This window comes from Mizuhopecten yessoensis, unplaced genomic scaffold (assembly GCF_002113885.1).
Source record: "Mizuhopecten yessoensis strain PY_sf001 unplaced genomic scaffold, ASM211388v2 scaffold10799, whole genome shotgun sequence".
Taxonomy (NCBI): domain Eukaryota; kingdom Metazoa; phylum Mollusca; class Bivalvia; order Pectinida; family Pectinidae; genus Mizuhopecten; species Mizuhopecten yessoensis.
In genome coordinates, this window is record NW_018408727.1 from 267881 (window position 1) to 287801 (window position 19921).

General features: G+C 35.4%; 3 protein-coding genes across 3 annotated transcripts; 1 reads left to right on the forward strand and 2 right to left on the reverse strand.

The window, feature by feature from the left end:
- Positions 1-1654: 1654 nt before the first annotated feature.
- Positions 1655-5878, reverse strand: LOC110462533 (golgin subfamily A member 6-like protein 22). The gene is made up of 3 exons (XM_021516511.1): positions 5422-5878; positions 5065-5106; positions 1655-4483 (listed from the first exon to the last, which is right to left on the reverse strand). The coding sequence occupies exons 2-3, from the start codon at positions 5095-5097 to the stop codon at positions 3527-3529; spliced, it is 990 nt and encodes a 329-aa protein (XP_021372186.1). The 5' UTR covers positions 5098-5106; positions 5422-5878; the 3' UTR covers positions 1655-3526.
- A 1259-nt stretch (positions 5879-7137) lies between these two features.
- Positions 7138-9374, reverse strand: LOC110462538. Its single transcript, XM_021516520.1, has one exon. The coding sequence runs from the start codon at positions 9196-9198 to the stop codon at positions 8764-8766; it is 435 nt and encodes a 144-aa protein (XP_021372195.1). The 5' UTR covers positions 9199-9374; the 3' UTR covers positions 7138-8763.
- Positions 9375-16308: 6934 nt separating this feature from the next.
- On the forward strand, positions 16309-18655 carry LOC110462550 (heat shock protein 68-like). Its single transcript, XM_021516539.1, has one exon. The coding sequence runs from the start codon at positions 16606-16608 to the stop codon at positions 18502-18504; it is 1899 nt and encodes a 632-aa protein (XP_021372214.1). The 5' UTR covers positions 16309-16605; the 3' UTR covers positions 18505-18655.
- Positions 18656-19921: the final 1266 nt, after the last annotated feature.

The window sequence follows — 19921 nt, forward strand, 5'->3', positions numbered from 1 at the left end:
GCATACAGCCGATGCTGCCATTTCGGCGCTCACAGCTAGCATTCTAAAATTCTGGCACTACCCAATCACGTACTCATTTACAGCTGAGTAGACTGGAACAAGCGGAGTAAAGTGTCTTGCTCAAGGATACAACACAGTGCCGTGCCTCGAACCCGCAACCCTTCGGTCAGGAGCCCGGCGTCCTACCACTAGACAACCGCGCCTCCTTATGATACGTTGCTGTATATTATCATTGTGCGTCCTAGATGTACTTAACACGGTTTTAAAATATTTTGCTTCTTACCTGCTCGATTCTTGGTCATCTTTGAAATCATCGCCTGTCCAAAGTGATATCAGCCAATCCGTCTCCAAATGTTACCAGAAGCAATGGCAGAGCTGAAATGAGTTTGGTCTGATAAGCAATATACATTGTATTTATGATTACGTGTATTAAATGTACCGTAATGAACCATTGGTATGTTATCCTTTAAGATAAAGTAAACTGGAGTCTAAGTGTTATGAATAATTAGGCATGTGTAAGACTCTCCACGTACCTGTTAATTGGCCTTTTACACCTATTAAGTGGTCATCGTCATCCTCTCCATATTGATACTTGGTCGCACGGTTCTCTGCTCACATACGGAGAGCTGGACCACAGACTCTTTGTTAGAGAATAAAACTATAGGTCAACAGAGGGCAATATCGCACCCCGTCACCCGTCCGTCAGGTCACGTCTGGTCAACTTCACACGGTGAAATTAGATACCATAACACTTGTATCACAACCTATCTTTGTTTAAAGTTTAACTTCCAAAGAGGAGTACATGAATTTAAGCGAATTTATGAACATTGGTTAATATTGTTTACAAATATTGACATATTAAAGCAATTGTGATGTTAATTGTGTATGATAACCATACTCTGTTGTCCTGTCTGTAGGTGTCATCCTAGGGCCTTTGTCTCCTGTCTGTAGGTGTCATCCTAGGGCCTTTGTCTCGAGTGTTGGCATCATTTCAAGTCTTCAGTTGTATACCCAGTGACAGGAGGGCTCGTTCCATTGTGTGTATCCGTTGATCTACCTCATTTCACTATGACTTCATCGGAAATACATACCCACAAGTAACTTGTCGTAAACATATTAATGGACCAAGTAAGCGCGTCATTTCAAATTATCGTTGCACCAAATACTGGTATTGAATTGCCAACAGGGTGATTATTTTTAATAATATTTCTGGCGTAAGTGGCTGAAACGTCTCAACTATTGTTAATGTTTCAAATACCATAAGCATTGCCAATAAGTTACACTATCACTCGCAATATCTCAAATACCAATTCAATGGGACAGTTTTACACAAACTTATCGGAACAAGAGTGCCTATTTTTTCGATAGACTGACGAAATCAAGTAATTAAAAGAATATCAAATCTGAAAGGTCATTGAACGTTACATATCATTGTCAAGATGGATGTGACATAGAGGTCCAGTGATATTTAATCCCTGACGAAGGGCTAAGCCCGAAAGTTTGCAAAAGAGTGACTTACAAGTTCATTAATAACATTGAAGACATAAGATATCAACTTGGTTATTAAAAACTATTTGTATATTTAAAACATAATCAAACAATGAAATGGAAAACTTTATTATTTATTCATTTAAATAAATGAGTTATGGATAAATTGTATTTGATAACTTGGTAACCGGTCATCGTAGTACGGGAACACATCGACCCAAATATTGTTTAAATCTGCTTGAAGCTAACGTATATATGGGAAATATTACAGACACACAAAACCAACAATCTAAAGACGCACGCCATTCCTCCAAACAAGCATACCTCAACTGTATCACAGAAAATTACACCAATATCATTGCATGATATGGCATAAAATGATACATCATATAAAGTAGAAATACATCTTTCACGGATTATGTGAAATAAAGTGATATAAGATTATAAGATTACTTAAAATTACACACATGTATTAGACGCTTAAAAAATCTCATTCCTTTAAGGTAATCACATTGTTTGGGGAGATAGGGGAGGGGGACGGAGTAAAATATAACGTTATCAACCAATGTGAGTTTCATATGATGAAAACAATGTGCTACAGTTCTACAACATCTATGTTTTGATAATTCAGTGACTTAATTGAAATGCAATGTGATTAGTTGATTCGGACCAATTACACGTTTTGATCAGTTCTGCATTTTTTATAACAATTTTTCCCGGCGATACATCGAATGTAACAATGCAAAGTAAGTTGTAGTTTTGTTCTAGTCTGATGAAAAAACACTTCTATTAATTGAGCACACCACATTCCAAATAGCTACATTGTATATTCTTAACTTGACTATTGTGGCATCGTAATACAAAGCTTTGGTTTGAAGATGACTTTATAATCAAAAGGCCTGGTGCAAATTGATTGCTGCAATATTTAGATCATTTACCTATTTGATCTGTAGTAACTAGAATAGTCGTGTCCCAGGAAAACACTAGTTATGTTTCAGCGTCGTTTGGGTGACAGTTTTTTTTATTTCATATTTTTCGTTCTTGATTGGTACTTTTAAATACCATTAACGAAAAGGTAATACTGAAGTGTGAACAGCATCGTTTTTGTCCTCGAAATCGATGAAATTATAGCAAAATATGAACAAAGTCAAGGTTAACATGGCGTAATATCGGACAAAAACCAGAATAATATATAACGGTTTTATAGTATAATAGAGGATCTCCTACGAGTTAATATTGATATTAATTTATATCGATTTTCGTGAGTTAACTCTCAAGTACATTTTTAGCAAGTCACGAGAATGGTTATAAATCCTACTCGACCATCATGAGTAGGGTATGTTGTTTCTCCTCAAGCACGAAAGTAAACAGCCCCGGTTTGACGTCACGCTGCGGGAGATTATATCACACTGTGGAATAGCAAATAGATACATTACGAACTGGGAGTGATAGTCGTTATTGGTGACATCATTTTCTTTTCATACCTATGCTGTTTATGGTCCTAAAACACTTCTTAGTGCTTTAATGTACATGTATAAGATAGCTTCCACATCCCAAGTGTCCATGCATATGTCCCTTTTCCTTCAAAGGAAGTTGTGATTTGTGATAATGATGTTAATCTAAAATGTACCTCTACAAAACAAGACGATATTTACGCTAAGCACTAGTTTACCAGTACAATTATAGTTTTCGTAACTGGAATTGGTTATCGAAAAGTTGATAGTCCAATTAGGCCCTAAGTCAGTATTACATTTAATTTACACTATTGATTATCATAAAAATGCACTAAACACAACAACAAACATGTCGAGCAAAACACCTAATCCTCTTTCCTTACACACGTGATTACGATTTGAGGTATTTCAAATCACATCAATGTTTATGAGAAACAAAATAAAACATCTTATTGAGATAACAAGTCCACCATGAAATAAATTGACGTTTAACTTTCGTGCGTAGTTTCAATTGAACTGTATAACATGTTTTGCGTGGTGTTTTGGTAATTTTCTTTGGCACATCTTGTTTGAGATATTCTAACTCACTTCCTCTTGCCGGTGAGTATCCTTTTAGTGTCCTTGGTAAGAGAGGGGAGCGTTGGTTTAAACACTTGCCCATACCCTGGCGGGCTCTTCGACCTGTTGGAGGTCTGATGAGTCATCACCAGTATGTTCTTGATATCTTTGATGTCGCGGCCCATAACCTCGTTCTGTTCCCTCAGAAGCCTCATCTCCTCCCATTGTTTTCTCATCACTTCTCTCATTTTCTCCACCTCGTGTCTCATCGTGTGCGACATTCGCGATAACTCCTCCTTGAACTTCACTTGCATGTTGCTCTTATCGTTTTCGAACAGCCTTAATTTACTGCCTTGTGTGGTGATGATCGTCCGCGCCTTCTCGAGTTCCTTTTCCATTGTATCCAAGTTTGTTTTGAGTGCATCTACCTCTTTCTGCAGTTCAGCAATGTGCCCTTCCTTATCCTCGTAGGCTGTGCCTTTCTCCAGACGTTTGTTTTCTGCTTGAAGTCTCCTCAGTTCTTTTTGAAGGTCGTTTGCGTAAGATCTGCTTGCACTGATGTCGCTCTTTATTTCCATGATATGTTGTTGTAGTCCCTCAATCGCCGAAACTTTGTGTTTGTTTTCACTTTCGAGATTCCCAATCTTACTTTCCTGGGTAGCTAATGCCAACTTTAAATCGTCAATTTCCCCTTGTTTTTCTTTCATTTTCTTCTCTGTCTTTTCAACAGCAGAATATTTGTCTTTCTCGTGACTCTTGTTGTCGATAGTAAGGCGCATCCGCAGTGTCTCAATTTGAAGTTGTAGAGTTTGATTGAGGCCGAGTAGCTGGGTTAAAACTGGGACCGACTCCTCCTGATCAGCATCATCATCCACCTTTCCTTGGAAATGTGTAGCTAGTTTTTCTGATTTAGGGGTCACGGTGCCGTCACCACCAGATCCTTGTGTCTTCTTCATTGCCTGGCCGTCTACCCGGAAGTCTTTCTGTTAAATAGGATAATTGTATTATTTAGTCAAACCTTGATATAATATGCACCTCAATCCACCCTGCTTCTAACATATTTCGAAATCCCATTTTCATTTTTTCCTGATCAATGTATTTATACACCATCCTTGATATCACCAAACCCTTTGAAATATACAATGCCACAATTATGCTTGGTATTGTTATAGTATAGAGAGGTTTTTACTCTGCATACGGATTCATGATATGTCTTTTTAGATTATTTTAACAAGGATAATGTAACCGATAATGAAAGGTGATATTCGTACTTTTAAATGTATTAGACACTATGTTTAAGAAACATTTTCAAATTTTGAAAGCTCCTTTTGAGTTACTATTGCCTGTTAATTAATAAATACTTATGACACAGTGATAGTGTGACAGTGCACGTCAACTTACTAATATCGCGATGGTGAACAACATTCTGTCGCAGAAAAAAACTAACCCAGCAGTAGAAACGAATAGAGCTTATATCATAATATCCAATTTTAACAAGTTGCATTCGTGTATAGATACTAATAGAAGTTCATGTTTAGTTATAAATATTAATGTTGGTACTTACCCCTGGAATACGAGGGGTTCCTTGTGACGCCATTGTTGCGAACTGAAAAAAATGGAACTGTATTGTACAAGTGTCTATATTGTGCCTCCTTTGTTCTTAAAGACACACTGATATTATCCTTTTGAGAATTGTGTACACAATTTACAAAGGCGTTAAATCGCAACAAAGGCATTGAATAGTGACCAAATTACATGTCTAGCACGAGACCTTCTGATAAATAATTTCGTTATATACCGACACAGCTTGTTACTTGACCACCTTCAACTTATCATAAACAACATGTTAACATTTTAATGTGTTATAATCATAAGCAAAGAACATATTACAATATGATAAACTTTATTCCGAATGACATACCTTCCTGAGAATAATCCTGCAACTGAATGTCTATTAATATATCCACGTCCAATCCAGCGGGGTTTCCTTCCTCAGACAAGACAGTGACGTGATCACCATGTCATATCTGAACTACCATTTTGACTAAATCCACAGTTACACCAACTGACGATCTAAATTACAATATTTTGACGATGAGCACTGTCTGTGACCTCTAACAATCTACATACTAAGTGGTACACACGTACTGTTTCTTTGTAACGTCTGCTGCTTAATACCTGAATAATTCATAATCCGATTGTATGACAAAGTATATATCAGAGTGCTGTAGTTATAGTTTTTAAAAGCGTACTTTACTTCAATACAAATAAAAGCAGACCACCAAACGTATGTTATGGTAGATTCCTGTGTATCCGCTCGTAATAAGTCTAAACGTCTGACCTTGACCTCTCTTTATTGATTAACTGCAATCATTGAACGATAGTGAGACTGTGCAAATGGAAGTGATTAAAACTTGGATATATCCCAAAACTCTAAGTCCTTTATCATGAGTATCTGTAAACTACCTGTCGTTGACAGATTGTTCTACTGTTCACAAAGCAAACACATTGGGAGCACTTCCTTTATACACTATTTGCATACGTAGAGTGCTATCATTTTTATGTTCCATGTCCACATGTGAAAATACACTATATTTTTAAATGCTGTTAATTGAAGACGAGTTTAAAAGACTTTGTGATACATCCAATTGAACAATTTAAGATAGATACTGTTTTATCGAACTTACTCGAAAGTACACGGGCAAAATTTCTTTGTTTCATTTTAAGGTCAAATTTAGGTCAAATTGACATCAAGAAATTTAAAAAATGGAATAGAAACAGTTTGAAAAGTATTGTGTGTAACGATTTCAACTTTTCATCTTAGAAATTTAAAAAAAACCCAGAGAAAACTGTCACTGGAGTCATGACACCGGCAGGGTGCATCATTTGAACGGTCTTTGTTTGCGTGAACTCATGTATTGTGAGAAGTGTCAATGTAATACTTTATCAATACAAAAATGGTGTTTGTTAAACTTGTTCAGTATAGTTTGTAGTCTTCCTGAAATCACACTTGACAGCACGTTTCTGCTAGGAGGACGATACTTTAATGGCCAAAACATCACACTCGATAGCTTGTTTCTACTCGGCGAAAGAGATGCCACAGAACCATAGACGAGATTGTATCGTTAAACGATATTTCCTTGTGTCGACGAGTAGGTGACATATTCCTGGCTGAATGGATAAAACCACATCAACGAAACGTCGTTTAATAGGTCTTACCTAGATAAATATTGCTAAAACATGCTGTAATTCACGCATTATAAATTACGATTACCTTACCCCATCAGATTAAATAGAGCTCAACTACAATTGACTGTTATCAATCATGTTTATCTAACTCAAGATAGGTAAGTTTTCTTTTTATAATTAAAATAATAAAATAAGAGTTAACCCAATCACAGAGACGGAAGATATCAATAAACTTACTGATGAACACGTTTATTTAACAAACATCGTATTTTATCTTGGAAGCTAATGAATATGGCGTAATTGTTGAAGAAAATGATGTCTAATAAGATTTGAATAACAATCATGCAACGCAGTCAAATAAACCAGGTTATAACAATGCATAGATCACTTCAGTATACAGAAACACAATAGTATTTATGTATTGTTTTACAAAATACAGACACATAAATATATCAAATGTGACTTTATTGATTTCTAACAAATATATCAATACAATACATAAATTTAACATAATACTGTTTTCTTACTAACAATATAGCATAATAATTAACACAAGACGTATATTGCAATATCGTTAATGAGCTAAAACATCTATATACGACTGTCCTACTATCCATCCGGTGTTTTGGTGACTTGCTGATCCGTCTTTTACAAGACTATCCTAATGATGCAACCACCTCTCCATCCGTTCACTTTTGCAGGAAACAAAGTCTGGCTGGATCACCGAGGCTCCAGTGTATAACATACACAAAGTTTTAATAATAACATGTGAAATGCTTACGAAAATCCAACATTACCATTGAAAAACAATTTAATGTGCAATAAGAAATTAAAATTGTATTGCAAACAAAAATTGCAAGGACAAAGACAGGTTCCTGGTAACTAGGCGGACAAACTTTATCAACTATTGGGTGTCATGTGTCTATACTGTGTGTAAATATACTAAAAGCTTGCTATATTAACTCACTGTAAATGGTTCTCTAAAACCAAAGTCCTACCGTATTTTGATTTTATTGGAATATTTTCGGTAGGTCCATGTACTTTATTTACACCTGTCAATGGCCTGAATTACCGCCTCTATGGCTCAAAGACTCCATTCAGCACTCGTCGAGTTTCGGGCCTCAATAGAAATTCATTCAATAAGTATTAATGGTTATAAACTATTACTCGTTTTTATTTTCAATTCGCAATCGAGTTGCTGTAGAGTCTACCTAAACCCGTTTTCTAAAGTCGTTTTATTTTCGACTGTTTAGAACTAATATAAATAGTATGCGTATGTAAGCCCCTAACAAAACCACTATTAGACTGGATAATACGCTCATTATACGGGCGCTCGAATTCTTTTGAATCGAACACAAAAACAGAACATTGGATAAGCACCAGTTACACAAAACTTTAAATCTATATATCGATCAGACATGTACATAGCTAAGGTGGCTCGACCACCGTTTATAAAACATGCCAGTCAATGACATGTTAGAGCCTTGTATTTTCAATATATATCTTTCACCATGTAAAATGTGACATCTAATTTCATAGCAATCCGTCTGATTTATACAAACATCTTAGATAGCCTTTTTGTGTATTATGCATGTCATGTAGTATAGAAGCATCTGTAGCGACAGAATGATATAATACCTTAACATAACTGTATAAATTGAGTAGAACGAATACATGCCAAAATGTTTAGAAACGATGTACTAACAAATACTTATACAGATTCCACCAATATCCATAGTGTGACACGGTAACAACATAACTTACACTATACATCACTGTCACGTTGCACGACAACGGTAATAGAAAAAAATGGACCACATTTAAATTGAAATAGTCTCTCAGTTTCTTTGAATATGTTGTGGAATCATCATCCTTAAAAGATTCGGAATTGTCGGGAAATGTTATAGTTCTGCGGCCGGAATCTTATTATAAATACTGTTCATTTTCCTAATGCTCCAATGGACTAGTGGTAGTCCATGTCGCCAGAATGGTCCTGCCAACCAATTGACTACGGTCACGCCAGTGAAATGATGTTTCTGGTATTTCTCTACATTGTTCGACATTCAAACTTCCTCTACATCCCTGCCTGGAACAGAAAGTCTCCGAGCTTCATCACCTGTTCGTTACACTCCGACGCCACAGCGCGAGAGTCGTTTACACATAAAATAAGCAGGGACTGGGTTCGACACACGGTGCAGCCGTACTCTTCTGCCCGGGCGTAGATACCCTGTTTTCCGTCCGCCAGTCGGACGTCGTAATGCCGACCACAGACGGTCACGCCGTTCCTAACAACCAAATCGGGATACAATACTCCCTCGGCAATGTGGCTCAACTCACACGCTTGGATCTTAAAGTTTTCCGTGCCTATGATCCGCCTCTTGGTTCGGCGGTCAAATATGGCCATCTGACACGAGTTGGCCTCCACGATGTTTTCCAGCACATAGTCTTCCCAAATCTTCAGGAGATACTCCTCCTTGAGTGATATACTGTCTATTCGTTGTAGCTCCATATTAGTCTGACAGTTAACTCCTGTCTACAGAGATAAAGTGTCACCTGCTACTATCAACATACCGCTCGTGTGTGTGTACTAAGCCAAATTCTACCCCGTCAACCGTGCTAGGGCTTACAGGTAATTAATAGACTCGTATATATTGAACAGCAATCAATGTGTGGGAATCTCGCGTTTAAACACATGACAATAAGCTTTCATGACCTAACAGGTTACCGTATTTATCACACAAAATAATCAATTAATATTTGGAATTGTCCCACTAAATGATGGGTCGATGTTTAAGCTAGGAGATAAAGCCATGTGTATGTCGACGTGAAGTGGGATAGTTATTTCTCAGTAGCGGTCATGCAAACACTCAGAGTGTTAGAGGGGGTCAGTCGTAACCTGTATCATATGCATTATTTATATTTCCTATCAATGAAATCCATTAGGTGAAGTCATTCGTTACCTGGAACACATTGTTTTATTTACAATACAAAGCCAGCAGACATGTGCTCTATTAAAACCGTCTTGTTTGTTCACTTGTTTGCGATTACTAAATAAATGCTGAACATAACTAAAGTAGCATACGTCCTTTTGATATTCTCGCGTTATCGTCCTACGATAAGTAAGAAATATTAACTTGAAAAATAATTAATGAGTCACGTTTTGTATTTACGTCTTTGACTACACAATAGTATATGTACAAATTCTAGAGAAATACATGAACATTTTGATGTCACAAGCTAATTCACGAGACATTCGAATAGACAGTAGATTGTCTCATGTTATTCAGTGTTTTACATCAAGTTAATTATAATAATCGTGTGGCCATCAGGTAGTGGTGTCAAGCAAAAGGCAGTTCTATTTTTTATACGAATTAAACTTCCGACTCTTATATAAAATCAGGAAATTATTTTTTTCTTTCGGAGATAAGCACAACCAAAATATTAAGAGAAAAAAATGATAAAAAGCGATTGTGATGTGTTTGCTATAATTTTAACTTTTTTAACAGAACCAAATTTAATACCAACAGTACCGATTTATTAATAAAATTATAAACGATTAACTAAACCAAGGTGACCGAATGCAGGATAGACAGCCATCGGTTATCGACGGTTCTGATATCATTTAATAGTTTCATGTAATTTATTACTGGCATTAAAAGGCAGTAGGAAAAAATACAATATTAGAAAAGATGATACATCGAAACAAAAGGGAAATGTTCCAATGACCTCCAGCAAACTAAGTAAATTGTGCAATGATAATACAATCAAATGCTTCCTAGTAATTCTTACTACATAAAGAACTAATTGTATCCATATAGCTATGGTCCTGGTGAAACAAAATTACTGTATAATAACAAGACGGTACATGGCTAATGATGTCTTAACTTCTAAGTAGTACAACTTGATCACTTTTGAATGGTGTCTTGTTTGATAGAAAACACAACACTGTTCATATGTATTAGTTTGATTCTAGCTGTGTTAGTCTTACGTGGTCCTGAACGGTTTATAACTATACAATATATGATGGCAACAAACTTTGCAAACAGTTGATATCTTAGGTCTGGCATGAAAACTGCTCTATATATATATAATGCAGGTAAAAACATTCTAGGGCAGAGAAATATTGTCCATTAGAGTGAAAAAGAAAAAGAATGTTCTCTTGCATCTTGGAGATTATATAAATTCGACATGTTGCGTGCAATTTGAGTATTCATACTAGTTAACACATTTGTTTCAATGGCTTGTTCCAAGTGTGAGAGCGACTTCTTATAACATATCCATCGTAATTTAAACTATGCATTGTTCAGATGGTTGTCTTGTGTGTTTTTAGTTAATACCCAATATGTCTATTTCCAGATAAAAGATAGGAATAGTAGCAGTATTGAAAGTATGTTGTATATGTTCAAACATCACTTCGTTGAAATATAGGTAATTGAGGAGAGATGTATGACGTGTTAAATGTATAAGAAAATCAAATGTCTGGGAAATATCAGTATTATTTTTGTTTGTTTTAAAACATAACGTTGTTTCCCTATGGTTGGAACATGTATTTTTCTTATCATTCGGCCCCTAAGACGATTCCCCAATATAACATACATAGCCCGTACAAGATAACATTGTGTTCTTTTCAGCTGTCAAAGTTAACAAAGTCAACATTAGTAAGACCGTTACTTTAGCACATATGTCTGTATATGCGACCGATACGGTTATCTGGGGTATTGTACTCTTCACATTTACGACACGTACAGCTTACACAGGTAAATATATAGACACATAGACGACACGTAAATATACCGACACTACCGTGACACATATACGACACGTACAGCTTACACATGTAAGTATATAGACAAATAGACAACACGTAAATATACATACAAACACTACTTATACACACGTTAACATACAAACACTACTTTAACACACGTTAATATACAAACACTACTTTGACACACGTTAATATACAAACACTACTTTGACACACGTTAATATACAAACACTACTTTGACACACGTTAATATACAAACACTACTTAGACACACGTTAATATACAAACACTACTTTGACACACGTTAATATACAAACACTACTTTGACACACGTTAATATACAAACACTACTTTGACACACGTTAATATACAAACACTACTTATACACACGTTAATATACAAACACTACTTTGACACACGTTAACATACAAACACTACTTTGACATACGTTAATATACAAACACTACTTTGACACACGTTAATATACAAACACTACTTTGACACACGTTAATATACAAACACTACTTATACACACGTTAACATACAAACACTACTTTGACACACGTTAACATACAAACACTACTTTGACATACGTTAATATACAAACACTACTTTGACATACGTTAATATACAAACACTACTTTGACACACGTTAATATACAAACACTACTTTGACACACGTTAATATACAAACACTACTTATACACACGTTAACATACAAACACTACTTTGACACACGTTAATATACAAACACTACTTTGACATACGTTAATATACAAACACTACTTTGACACACGTTAATATACAAACACTACTTTGACACACGTTAATATACAAACACTACTTTGACACACGTTAATATACAAACACTACTTTGACACACGTTAATATACAAACACTACTTTGACACACGTTAATATACAAACACTACTTTGACACACGTTAATATACAAACACTACTTATACACAAGTTAATATACAAACACTACTTTGACACACGTTAATATACAAACACTNGCATAAACGACACGTACAGCTTACACAGGTAAGTATATAGACAAATAGACGACACGTAAATATACCGACACTACCGTGACGCATATACGACACTTACATCTTACACTGGTAAGTATCTAGACACATAGACGACACGTTAATATACCGAATGCTGAAACCTGACCGAATTAACTATATTTCCAATATCATAACAACGTTTTTTGTATACATGTACCTAAAGGCATGAATTATTATGATTTGTGCTTTCAAATGATTATTGGTGTATATGGTAGTTGCGGTTTACATGGAATCACATCTGTAAAGAATTTTAATACATTTTATATATACATGATTTTTATACATTCTAATTTTCACGTGTTATGTAATTATGTTAATATTTATATTGCGTAAACGAGTGTAGTATATATACTAGTAGACATACGTATTTATTGATATCAACACATATTTCAGACTTTGGCATTTATAATGTTTTAGCATGTGCTTAATATTTTTTAATTTAGTTTGTCGTTAAATATCAATATATATATATAAACAACGTGAGTGTTCTTCAAGCAGCGACCAAAATAATATCCTTGTATTTTATGCAAATCATGTTGTTGTTATATGTATATATATATATATAGAATAAAAACAAAAAATTCCAGATCGTCCGCATGATCTGGAATTTTTTGTTTTTATTCTATATTTTCCTTCGCAAGGACTTATTTATTTATTATCTACTATATATATATATATATATNAATTAACGACCGACTAAAAAACTATTGATAAAGCGATTAGTTTTTTAGTCGGTCGTTAATTTTATATATATATATATAGTATATCATTCATTCTTGAAAATATATACAGACTTACCTTTTAGTTTTTGTCATATATATATATCGTAAACTACTAACTTATTGTTTAACTTTTGTGTTATTCTCAACGTCTATATAGTAAGATACAAGATGTTTAATTATAACATATATACATCACGGTAACATATATACATCACGGTAACATATATACATCACGGTAACATATATACATCACGGCCTTCTTATGATATATGCATCTCTCATTTGGAAATGTATACAATGTAAAACCAGTCATAAATATTTATGTAAGTCATCTCAATAATACACTCAATATAACCACTATTACAAATCACTGTAAATATTTCTGAAGATAAAATCAACAAGACGATACCTAGGTGTCCACAAAACCCTTATTGGAACCCAAAATTGTGAACACTGTGGTAAAATATGAACTAAGGTAAAACTAACGCGATTAATAAATGAAACTTCGGCCTTCATATCACCCAAAGAGACAGAAATTTCGAAGGGAGGACATGATGGCGACCGTAAAACTTTCTTCAATATGCATATTTTGAAACCCTGTGCTGTAGATTTGGCCGTCACCAATCCGCATTTGTTATAAAACTATTTCTACATATGATAATCTAACAGACACTTCTAGCACTAATTACTAAAAGTTGACTGAAATATGTTTTTCCGGATAATTCTTACATTAACTATCTTTATTCGTTCGTATTAAAAAAAACACTTTTACTATTTTATTACATGAATTCCTTATAAAGCATGATAAATAAGGCTGAAGTTAACAAGCAGCATCATAAAAGAGGCTAAATCAAAACAGGGAACAAGATTGAGCTTATTTTTAGACGATTCGGAATATTAGTCGTTGTTATTAATTCACAAGCAAAATATTGATAAATCGATTTGTTCTTCCAAGAAAGAGGCGGAACATTGCAAAAATTAAAAGTTTCGAATCTATACACAAACTCATATCATCTTAAAGTGAATGATAAAATATTAATTCATAGACTTCATAAATAACTATTGCAACTGCCATTTTGAGTCCTCTCTGAATTACCTCCCTTATAATGGTTTTAACTCTAAGAAATCTACATAACAACATAACATAATCAACATGAACAGGAATATTCTGAATGGGAAAAAAGTGATGGGTTCTGATGGTATCTTACCCCAAAGTATAAATTAACAACTAAATACTTAGTGCAATTAGACCTACGTTAATTCTTTTTTCAATTTACACATCATTATACTATAAAACAATCAGGATTTCAACCTAGATGACTCAATTATATATCAATTATATATCAATTATATATCAATTGTTATATCAATTATATATCAATTATATAAATCCGTAGACATATTTATCATAAGCTCTCATTTAGACAACAACAAAAAAAGACTTGCGATTAGTTTTCTGTGATCTTAGTAATGCATGTGACGATGTATAGCAGTTAGTTCTTTTTATTAACATGACTTGGATTGTGTGACAGAAAACAGATCGCAGACTTTTGAAGATTATAAATCTAACATGACCCACACACAACAGATGATTCTCAAAAATATCATTTTGGCGATTTTTTATCAATGATATCATAAGCAATGAAAAGGTATCAAACTTTTGCAGATAATACTTTGCAGAAAAACGACAAATACTCTGAAGCTACTCCTGATATACTTGATGTTTATCTCTGAAATCACTATCAGCGTTAAACAAGGTCAGATTTCTTTTAATCAAGGTACAACTGTTGCAGTAAGCATGCACTCTTAAACAATCCCCTTACTCTTGAAATTAGTAACATAATCTTAGTTAACAACTTGAATCTTGCCAGTATTTAGGCGGAACAGTTAACAGGGAATCTAGATTTGGTTTAAACATATTTGTATTGTCTTGGAATTGACAAAATGGATTGGGCACAAGTTCGTACAGCTTAATTAAGCCCTCTCCTAACTTGTATACATTTTACGTACATCATAGCTGTCTTAACATGTACATTTCAATAAAAAAAAATGAATTAACAAAATAAAAATAAGAAACAAATTTAGCTTTAATGCACGTAGGTTGTTATAGAAACATACTCTGTAACACTTTATGTTTTTAATACTACCAACAATAGAACATTTTAAGAAACAGCCTAATTCATAATCTTATCTTTCGACAAACTGTTTAAATTAAAATTATGCATATCATAACTGGTCTGAGGAGAGGTATACATCTCATCAAATGCTAACTAACAGTATGCGTAAACACAAATAGAAACGTTAGAATCCAGAAACAACATCTCCAAAACAGGCATTTATGTTTAAGGTTATCAATAAACACTTGCATATCGCGACAATATCATTCAACAATTCCTGAATGTAATATAAACAATACTTACACGTTTAAATGTTTATTGGAAGAAATATCCAAAGTACATCCAGGAAGAACTTATGGACAGTGGTCGGTTTATTACCTATTTTGTAATTCTGATTTTCATGTGAATATCATATTTATCTTAATACAAACACGTTCTGGAGAAATATTTGCCATTATACATTTATTGTGTATTATAAAATGCATAGATATATAATATTTCAATGTGAATTATATGAGTACGTTACCGTATACGTAATGTAAATGTAAATGTGTTTTTATACAAAATTAAAAAAGAGATTTTCTGAATGCGATATTTTCACTGTTTCAAAAGCAATTCTAGACGTACACTTAATAACTTCTTTCAATCGGATGCCGAATCAAACTTTTTAAGCATATATGGAGAACCGATAGAAAATACAATCCTGCTCTTTACTGCATATACTGTCCTTGATTGTCTAAGATCATGTTCAAAATCTAAATATGGATTATACATCGTGATTTATTTTGCATGCTTGAACAATTTCGTTATTGCACAAGTAAATGTCATGCTTGTAGAACATGCTGGAATAGTCTGGAAAGTATCCCACTGGAAATCTAGGTCAGTCCCTCTCGGTGTACCTTTGTGTTGACCTAAGGTGTATAAACAGAGTACGAGAGTTCCCGAACGTATGTAAACAATTACAAATCCTCGTGAAGGTTCTAGCTTCCTTAGCTAGAACCGTCTAGAATGTTCTTCTGACAGTGTATATAAACCTGTGTGTGATCAGTTTGTTAGCATTCCTGGATACGAACCCGGCACTACAGTACAAGATACCTGACAGAGGTTGTAGCCATACTTAAGGGGCGCTGTAGCCTGAACACATACTGCCATACACAGTTTTTGTCCTATTTCTACTTTCGTTTTAACGAAATATAGATTGCCAGACGATTTAACATCATATATACAATAACGAGATGACTTCGGCGATTGGAATAGATTTGGGGACCACATACTCGTGTGTGGGTGTGTTCCAGCACGGTAAGGTGGAAATTATAGCAAACGAACAGGGTAACAGAACCACGCCCAGTTTCGTTGCCTTTTCGGATACGGAAAGACTGATCGGAGAAGCGGCGAAAAACCAGGTGTCCATGAATCCTGAAAACACTATATTTGATGCGAAAAGGCTCATTGGACGAAAGTTCGATGACCAGCACGTGCAGTCGGACATGAAGCATTGGTCATTTAAGGTAGTTAATTGTGGCGGTAAACCTAAGTTACAGGTGCAATGTAAAGGCGAGACGAAGCAATTTAACCCGGAGGAGGTGAGCTCCATGGTGCTGACAAAACTGAAGGAAACAGCTGAGGCGTATCTGGGTAAAAAGGTCAAAGATGCGGTCATAACGGTACCAGCTTACTTCAACGACGCTCAGAGGCAAGCGACAAAGGACGCTGGTTTCATCGCCGGACTTAATGTCCTCAGGATTGTCAACGAGCCCACAGCCGCCGCTCTGGCATATGGCTTGGACAAAAATTTGAAAGGTGAGAAAAATGTTCTCATCTTCGATCTTGGAGGAGGGACGTTCGACGTGTCTGTTTTGACCATTGACGAGGGTTCCATGTTCGAGGTGAGATCGACTGCCGGGGATACCCATCTGGGCGGGGAGGATTTCGACAACAGGATCGTCAGCCATTTCATGCAGGAGTTCAAGAGGAAAAACGGTAAGGACATGAGTCAGAACAGTAGGGCAGTCAGGAGACTGCGCACGGCATGCGAACGCGCCAAGAGGACACTGTCGAGCAGCAGTCAGGCCTACCTGGAAATAGACGCTTTGTTTGACGGTATTGACTTCAATGGTAAGCTCACAAGGGCAAGGTTTGAGGACTTATGCAACGATTTATTCCGTGCCACTTTGCACCCTGTAGAAAAGGCGCTCATAGATTCAAAAATAGATAAATCAAGGATTCATGAAGTTATCCTCGTAGGAGGCTCGACACGCATACCGAAGATTCAGAAACTGCTCGAAGAATTCATGAATGGGAAAAAACTAAACAAATCCATTAATCCTGATGAAGCAGTGGCGTATGGTGCTGCTGTCCAGGCCGCCATTCTTACTGGTGACAAAAGTGACCTCATCAAGGATGTTCTTCTCATGGACGTGACTCCTCTATCACTGGGAATAGAAACAGCCGGAGGCGTGATGACAAACCTAATAGACCGAAACACGACCGTTCCGACAAAGACGTCCAAAACATTCACCACGTACTCGGACAATCAGCAAGGCGTCAACATAAAAGTGTTCGAGGGGGAACGCGTCATGACCAGGGACAACAACCGTCTGGGGACTTTTGAACTTGTCGGCATCCCTCCAGCTCCACGGGGCGTGCCTCAGATTGAAGTCCAGTTCGACATCGATGCCAGTGGTATCCTGAACATCACGGCTGAAGAGAAGAGCAGTGGTAAAACTAATACTATTACCATCACCAACGACCAAGAACGGCTCAGCAAGGAGGACATCGAGAAGATGGTCTCCGACGCCGAAAAGTACAAAGAAGAGGACAACAAACAAAGACAGAGAGTTTCCGCAAGGAATCAACTTGAAAATTACGTTTTAAGCGTCAAAACAGCGATAGGTAACGCGGGCGATAAAGTGTCGTCTGAAGACAGGGCTGTCGTCAGTCAAAGCTGCGATGAACACATAAAGTGGCTGGATTCTAACACAACTGCAGAGGTAGAGGAATTCGAGTACAAACTGAAGGAGTTTCAGAGACTGTGCACACCAATCATGACCAAACTTCACGGAGGCGCCCAACAGGGTGACAGTGGTGAATCCCAAAATAGCTACAGTGGCCCCATAATAGACGAAATGGATTAAACACGTCAGTGTACAACCACTGTACAGAACTGTGGACCAAGGCACTCAATCAAAAAGGTCAATTTAACAATAACATTGAGTTGCTATATGGTTGTAGCAATATCATTTTTGTTGTATTTTGCTATAATTTTGTTTCTATTTTATTGTTATTTTCATTGATTTTGAAAATGTTGTTTTCTATAATTATTGCATAAAGGGTTTTTAAATATAACATCAGGTATTTTTAAATATATAAATTATTCATCGACAAAATAATGTTTCTGAAATGAATAATATATTTGGCTGACATAATGTATTGCCTCTCCCCCTCCCACCTAACTCCCCTTCCCATTTTGCCATTTTAATGATTTTACTGATATACAATTTCATAATTCAGCTGGAGAAAAAAAAATGTTAAATTGCATCTGGGAAATGCGAGGGTTTCGCTCTCGATATGGCAATATCTGGAGTTTTGAGGATAGCCTTATGAACGCCAGATCAGTCTAGAGGAGGTCAAACACGGCTCGACTATTAAAGCATGTCATGTGTATGACGTGGTAAACGGGAACAAAATATATAGTATTAAACAAGGATAAAATCAGACCTCAAATTAGATACAAAAAAAAAGAAAAAAAACATATTCTGAAGGTCACTGCTTTTGTACCTTAATTGTTTTGACTTGTTAAATTGCCTCTGCGATATTTGATTGTCATTTCTTAACTGTCTTTGTAATTACCTGCATGTTGTTGTATATCCTAGTTATTACTTATTGCATCAAATGTTTGTCGCAAGAGTAGCACTACTGCGACGTTAAATACAAAAATCGTGCATCTTGTATCTCATATATCTTGTTAGCTTTTCCTTCGTCCAATATGACACCCGTCAAATCCTATAAAGCATATCAATGATATCTACTACGACAAATCTTAAACAGATACTGACATTTCATTGTTACACATGTCAAGCAAACTTAGCAATTAATACCTTGTAGAGAAATCTTTATTAATATAGGCGATTTCTCATAAAATAATAGAATTATTCCTATCAAATGAGGAGATCCAAAGAACAGAGATATCTGATTTTACATACTATTTTAAAATATATTACATTTAAAGATATATTCAATTATTTTCGAGATATTTAATTTTCTTTTAAAGATATCTGTATTTAAGATATGTCTCTAATAATTGTTCGACCTCTCTTTGGGTATTAAATGTTAACATGGCTTACCGAAGTTGCAAATCAAGTCCTGTCGTCCATAAACTTCCTTCAATCTGCAAACATGGATTATATCCTAGAACGAAACGATGTCTTTGCCATTTTGATTCGCAATAGGTTGTGTTAAAATTATGTGGGTTGTCCACATAATGAAACTATTTATCATTACACTATTTTATTATATATGAAAAACAATTGTGTATAATGATAAATATTTTTA